Raw genomic sequence first — 7,500 nt, forward strand, 5'->3', positions numbered from 1 at the left:
TCGTTCTTTTGTATCTCTGAGCTGTTTTCTGTTCAGTCTCTAGTTTTCGGTGAAATTCATTTTACTTTTGTTTGGCCGTGAAACGCTCAGAGTTTTATTAGGTAGCGTGTGTTTGGACTGTGAGACGCAACAAGAACACGGATGCTTCTGCAGCGACTGTGGCGACAAACACCGTGAACTGAGAAGGAACCAACACATCTCACGTGATGTTAGCCGACGCCGTACCTTCTTCGGCTAAAATGTTGCCGAGTCTTAGTTTGAGTTCAGTGAAATAAACGGAGTGTCAGGAATAAGCGTCTAATAACAGCAGGCCTGAAATTTTAATGCGGAGGAAACTTCCACGTTGTGACTTTCAGCACTTCCACAAAGACGGAGCGAGACAGCGCACGCAGAGAATAACAAGCAAACGTTTTCTATAGAAGCTGAAACACATTCGACTGTCAGCCCGACTCTGCACCACACACGAGCGGCTGCTGACGCAGGCGCTAACAGCTCACATCAATAATTCATCTGCGGCGCGTGCCGGCCGAGCGCGGACCAATTATTCATCTCCGCTCGGCAGCAGTAAACGAGGCGGGAAAGTCTCCGTCCGAGTTTCAATCACTGCTTCAACACAACCGCTCATTATTCCCTCAGTCTGTTCCCACAGGAGCTTCAAACGCTGCAGGAGTACGGAGCGCGCTCACGCGCCGCATGTGCAGCGCCGCTAACTTTGATGCTGGATCTGCTCTTTGAAGCCATGACAACGACAGATAAGAGTTTAACGTTATGTAACTGCAGATTTATACGCGGCCGCTGTGATCAGGTGGTCAGGTGGAAGCACGGCAGAGCAACGCTTTGTGTCACAGATCTCGTGTTTAAGAAGCGCATTTGGAGCTGAGGCAGAGCAGACGTGGTGGGGGAGCGAGGAGGAAGCCGAGCTGGGTTTGATTGGACCTCGTAGCAGCTGTTTGATGTCCCTGCTGGCGTGCGAGGTGGTGAACTGGTTGACGATGTCCAGCGCCGTCTGGTTGTAGGTGTTTCGGATGTTCACGTCCACTCCGGCCTGCACCGACAACAACACAACACGAAGCTGTTTCAGTGATATCGCTGCAGGACCCGCTCTTCACTCACAGCATCGCATCCATTAATCATCCATCAAATCTCAATCTGAATTTCATTGGACATCAACCGAATGTTTTAAACAGATACTGCAGATGTTTCACACATGCACAAACACACACGATGCAGGAAATAAACTCACGTCCAGCAGCAGTCGGACCACTTCAGTTTTCCCGTACAGCGCCGCTTCGTGCAGAGCTGTTCCAGACTTGGTGGTCTTGTTGATGTCCATGCCGGCCTTCAGCAGCAGCCTGAAAGCAGAGCAACGACTCACAGCCGGGGCTGATTTTACATCCCTGTTTCGGCCGAATGTCTCCTGCTACACACGTCTGCACATTTCACACAGTTACTGTAGCTGCACACACTGAGCCGAGTCCTAATAATGAGCTTTGTTACTAACAGCAGGTGGGATGGACGCACTTCTCTTCACTCTTGTTGCCTTGAACTGTGCAGTATTACAGTGATCAGTGATGATGATGATGATATCAGTGATGATGATTAGGGCAGGGCAATATGGTCAAAAATATTTGTCACGATATACATTTGAAAATGTGCAATAACGATATAACTGACGCGAGACAAAACTCCACAACTTTATTAGTGCAAAACCCATCAATGTATTTTCACTTAAACAAGCAGCTGTTACTTGTGCAAACTCCTCGCTGACAGTTTAACCAAAAGGCATTTCCAGTGGAAACTGGCCGACACATCCTCAGCATAACCATGTATAACATCCACAAAACTTAACGAGGTTATACACACAACACTGTAATATTATGCTGAAGCACAGTACGTATCACTCCACGAGGCTCCGCCTACGACAGCCGTAACGCTCCGACAATCCATCAAGCGGTGCGGCTTCGTAGCTTAGCAAAGTCGTACTAAAACATCTGACAGATGTTCGAGCGCCGTGCACATAAAATCGTTTCGAGGTCAGTAAACACAACCAGAGTTCAGACATAAGGCACACGGGATTATAAGGGGCTCTGTCGACTTTCAGAAAAATCAAAGTATTGATTTTAAGTGCGCCGTATTTTCCAAACAACACGGTAATAACGACGGCCCGCTAGCATGCGCTACCAAAAATAGTGCTTTGTTGTGTATCTGACGGAAGAAAGCTAAACCAGTTCCACACCAGTGAAGCTGCAGCATTTTTACAAACCAGTTCTGGTTCATGGTTTCATTCAACGATCCGCTTTCGCCCTCCTCATTCTGCGTCGACACCATCTGCGTATGAAAACACGCATGCGCGTGTTACCCATATTTACGCCATATTTCATTTTCTTATCGTTGCCCAACATTATACCGGTATTACCGTGAACGGTATGATGTGGCCCAGCCCCAGTGATGATGGTGTCAGTGATATTATCAGTTTCACACTGAAACAAACAGCGCAGGAAAGAAGAGCCTTGATTCAGTGAAACAGCTCGGCCTCATTTTCTCTCACTTATTATTCAGCAGGTGAAAATAAACGTCTAAAATACTGCCTGTTAGATTCAGCTGCACACACACACACACACACACACACACACACACACACACACACAGACACACACACACACACACACGCACACACACAGGAATACTTGTAAGCGGGATGAAAAGCTGTGAAACTGGGTCACAGACGTTGTAGTGGATTTCATATCTCTGCAGGGAATGCGAGGCATGAAGAAGACTCCCAGAAATAAAAACACACACATACACAGACACAGACACACACACGGAGCCAGCTCCACCATCCCCGTGCGAGTGTGCCGGCTCAGCGGTTACACCACAGACCACAGGAGCTCTGCCCTCTGATTGCAGCATCTCTGCAGCTCACACTCACTTTCACACTCAGCGTATTCACACACACACACACACACACACACACACACACACACACACACACACACACACACACACACACACACACACGCGCAGAGTTATGAAGCACTCTCGTCTCACCGTATGACGTCCTTGTGCCCGTTGCGAGCGGCGAGGTGCAGCGGGGTGGTGAAGGCCGAGTCCATCGGCTCCTTCCTCTCGCCCTCCAGCAGCGCCACCACCATGTTACTGCTCAGCAGCAGCTGGGCCACCTGAGGGGAGGAGTCAAAGAGAAGAAGTTTCCCAGAGTCAGAAGCTCCCACGGTGCATCGTGATTCCTGTTTCCAAAGCAGAGCCAAAGCTCGGGAAGATTCAGCTCATTAACACAGATCACAAACAAACATCCCATAATTATAAGATCACCAGGTCCCTGTGACTTGGACGTTCTTTCCTCAGAGTTTCAGTGATTTCTATTCAAAATGATCCAGGACACGGTGACGTCAAACCAGGGATCACGTTCACGGCCGATCACACACGAACACGTCAGACTTTGTTTCATGGACGACAGAGCAAAACAATAACAGGTCGTGGATTACTCGTTTCCACTCGTCTGGTTGCAGAAACGTGTGGACAGCAGGGCGATGGACGACCTGTGCTATGTTGATAATTATGAAGGTTTGGGTTGATATCTCCCACACGTGCTCGTGTTTGTCATCCCAGCTGACGTCAGCTCCCTGTCCTCCCCGTTCTAGAAAACAGACTCCTCCTGAGCGCTTTTAAACTTCCCAAATTCCAAATCCTGAAGTTTTGGGCTTCAAGCAGGTTTATGAAGGTTGATCCTGGACGGACATCCTGTGAAACAGGAAGTGGAGAAAGCTGAGACTTAAGATGAGACTGGTAGACACGTAGCACCTCTTTACTCTTTTTGGTAATGACTGGACTGGCTACCATCACCATCATCATCGTCAGCCTGTGCGTGCGGACAGCTGACAGGTCACGTAATGAGTGCTAGCTTCGCCGTCGGTCCATCAGTTGTCAAATCTTCCACGTTCAGCATGTTTTCGTTCACTCGCTACACCCACAGCACGGCTCCACCTGCAGACGACCACGCAGGTGAGCGTGAGCTAACACATCAGTGACACAATCCAGATGTTTAGTGTGAGACACAGCTGGACGCTTTAGGCAGCAGTGCGCTCATGTGAACCCGATGACCCCGCCCCCAAACTGACATACAGGATTGCTGCGTTGAACGTGAAAATAAGCACTAACGAAAGTACTGTACCAACTGTATTCTCCCTCTGTTCTCTCAGAGGAGGATTCCTGCAGGTCAGTGATGAGGAGCTGATAAATGACCTCGGAGAGCAGTTATGAAACTCTTGAATGGCCACACGGCCACACTGCAGCTCAGGTGAGTACACCTGGGTGAAGAGAAGTTCAGCTGAACCGAGGAGACAACACGAGTAAAACAAAACTGTGGCAGCAGAAGCTGGTTTGGATCCCTCGTATCATCAGAGGAACATCATCAGGAGGGACGCCGACCCGCGGCGATGAGCGTCGCTCCGTGTGGCTGATCGCTGAGGAGAGGGAGCTGAGCACCAGCTGATCGGGCGGAGCTTAACGGAAACGCAGCACCTGCGGGCGACACGCCCCGACATCGTGAGCGGCAGCTGAGGCCAAAGCTCACCGACGCACGTCTGTGCTCCCGTGTTTGTGGGGACGCCGTCTGTAACCCACAGGGACAGACTCCACCCTCCAGCATCCCCGTGCCCAAAGACGAGCGTCATGAAATCCTGAAAACGTCGAGTGAGAGGATCTGCTGTACGACACGTCGGCTCTGGGCTGCTGTCACAGCTGTCTGTACCACATCTGTGCTCCTCTTCATGGTTCCTCTTCTTTGTGAACTCTCTTTCCTCTTCATCAAATCCCAGCATCAGCACCGGGGCTATCTGCTGGTGCAGACTGGGAATCCTGAGCCACTGGTTTATGGAGGCTTTGAAGCATTTTGGCCGCTGGGCTTTTGTGCAACGGCCAAATTGGAGCGCTACGCTTTCGGCTATGCTAGCTGATAAAAGCACGTAACTGATTACTGCTCAGTAACATCCAATCAGCCTCGTTGGATCGTCTGTTAGCACAAGACCGTTTCAAAAAGCTCCAACAGCACAAACACATGACTCAGAACAAAGATGGCTGACAGGAGGTCGTCTACAAATCCAGCCTGAAAACAGAACGATCCACCTGATGAGCGCGGCTGGAAAAGCAAAAGTGCCACGTATGTCTGCAGTTCATCTTGTCTTTAAGACCCGCTTCCTAAAAGCACTCTACTGTCTTACTGGCCCACTTCTGGAAGCCTACAGAAGGGCAGTACTGTGAACTCCGCCTCTTCCTGCCACCGTGGAGGCTCCTCACACAGACTGTGGGAAAAACTTTAGCTGTGTCCCAAACAGTGCTCGGTAAGTTACATTAAAAAAGTAATTAATTACTAATTACTGTGTCAGAAAAGTAACTTAATTACTAAATAAGTAATTTAACTAAATACTTCTTAAAATCCCTCTAAACCTTGAGCGGGCAAACAATAGAAATTAAACTCTTTGAATAGTAAATACATTTTTAAAGACGGAGACTGCAGCACGCAGCGGCAGCATCTCTTCCACAGTGTCGCCTGCAGTCATTTTTTAAGCACCGTCTGTGCTGCTGAAGTAAAATCAGGTTTTGCTGCTCAGCAGGAGTTGCCGCGCTGTTATCCATGGATGATGAAGGATCGCTCAGAAGTGTTCGTCTATGCTCCGTGTCAGGCGCTTCAGTAGGTTACTCCTGCTATGAACAGCAGCCCATAGTTTTTACATATTACTGTAATGTTCTTGTCTGCTTGTTTCAGAAAAGTGAAGAGACGGGAACATGTCCACGTCATGAAACAGCCACTCGTCCGACAGCTTCAGCTGTAGAAAACGACCGTGCAGCAAACTGGTGTGACAGGACGCGCAGCTGCGCTACAGCCATGTTAAAGAGCAGAGTTTACTTTCACATTTAGACGACAAATTATTGAAATTAAATAATGACATTCAGCGAGTTTAATTATTTTACAATGTAACGCAAGCACATTGTAAGTAACTGTAATTAAAATACCTAAAAATGAACAGTAATCAGTTACTCTACTTTTTCAGTGGAAAAGTAATTTAATTACAGTAACGCGTTACTTAGTAACACATTACACCCAACACTGGTCCCAAAACGTCGGCTGCATCCTTCAAAGGACGCATTTGAAGGCCGTCCCAATTCATCGACTCCTTTAAATGCGTCCTTCATTTCCCTGGATTTGAAGGATGGGTCGGGTGTGTCCTTCATGGCCCATCATATCCCAGAATTCATAGCGCGGCCCAGCCAATTCCAGTTTCCAACAATGGCGGCCGCTACTAAGTTTTAAAATGACTCTTATTAATCTTTCTGGGTCACAAAATAAACGTTTAACATATTTTCAGGTGAGAAAGTAGCTGTGTAAACTTCAAATATCTGCTCAGTTTATCAAGACATCACATATTTGCAAAAGTGCTTCGACGTTTTCAGAGACGTCTGTGACCCACCAGCTCAAAGCTGACCGGGAGGTCGAGGGTCACTGGAGCCGGGGCGATAACAGCGGACTCCCAGCTTCATCGTTTTCAGACCCCCGCGGTCTGTCGCTACTCAGGTTAAACGTGATATATGAGTCACTCAGACAACCTAAAAATGTTCTTGTTGGGCTTTTTTCAGTGTTTGATTTGTTCCTCAGTAAATCGGTTTGGCTGAGATTAAAGTTATTAGATTAGATAAAATTAAACTTTATTAATCCATCGAGTGGGTTCCTCCTTTTTTTTTTTTCACACAGCTGAATAAACGTCAAACAGAAAACTGATAAACAGGAGTGTGAGACGGTCGAGAGTTTACTCTGGTGTCCTGTTATATTTTAGACAGCAAGGAGCAGACGGCGAGTTTATTAAACTCCACCCAGACAGCGGTGACGCTGATCTGAAGGTTCGACCGTCCCGTTTCACAGCCGCTCACTTCGCGGCCCACGTAGACCACGAAGGCCACGTCCTCCGAAGGATGTGGGCTGCGTTTTTAGGACACAGCTTTTGTCTTTGGTCCTTTTTATTCTTTTGCTTTTTTGTTACCGATTAATTTGAATCCATCACATATTTATTTTTTTGACCGTTTTTCACTTCAGAGACGTTCAGTCCAAAACTAAGAACTTTCCCAGTATCTGTGTAAAGTGCACAGAGACCGACTGCAGAATAAAAGTCCTTTATATGACCGTCAAACACGCGCTCACCTTATCTCGTCCAAACTCACAGGCCAAATCCAGAGGAGTCTTCTTGGCTTTGTTCACCAGACACGGGTTAGACTGATGCTGCAGCAACATCTCAGACTGCAACACACACACACACACACACACACACACACACACACACACACACACACACACACACACAGTTACAGTCTTATTCAGCTTTGCCTGGTTCACAGTTGAATATAATCCTTCTTTATCTGGTCCTCGGTTCAGAGCCGCTCCTGCGTTCATCAGTCACATGATCTCCACCCACGAGCGCCGGCGTTAAACAC

The 7,500-nt window shown here is 47.9% G+C and overlaps 1 protein-coding gene across 3 annotated transcripts in view; it reads right to left on the reverse strand.

Moving 5' to 3' along the window:
- Positions 1–7,500, reverse strand: part of caskin2b (CASK interacting protein 2b) — a 55,176-nt gene that overhangs the window by 20,889 nt on the left and 26,787 nt on the right. For all 3 annotated transcript variants that reach the window (XM_085455191.1, XM_085455190.1, XM_085455189.1), the window contains exons 5-8: positions 7,211–7,306; positions 3,049–3,179; positions 1,244–1,352; positions 937–1,045 (exon numbers count right to left, since the gene is read on the reverse strand). In XM_085455191.1, coding sequence (XP_085311317.1) covers positions 937–1,045; positions 1,244–1,352; positions 3,049–3,179; positions 7,211–7,306 — 445 coding nt within the window. The remainder of the gene's footprint in view (positions 1–936; positions 1,046–1,243; positions 1,353–3,048; positions 3,180–7,210; positions 7,307–7,500) is intronic.

The sequence above is a fragment of the Copadichromis virginalis genome, linkage group LG4, assembly GCF_057382275.1.
Source record: "Copadichromis virginalis isolate Kocher_CV1m ecotype Utaka linkage group LG4, C_Virginalis_male_GT1.1, whole genome shotgun sequence".
In the NCBI taxonomy this organism is placed as follows: domain Eukaryota; kingdom Metazoa; phylum Chordata; class Actinopteri; order Cichliformes; family Cichlidae; genus Copadichromis; species Copadichromis virginalis.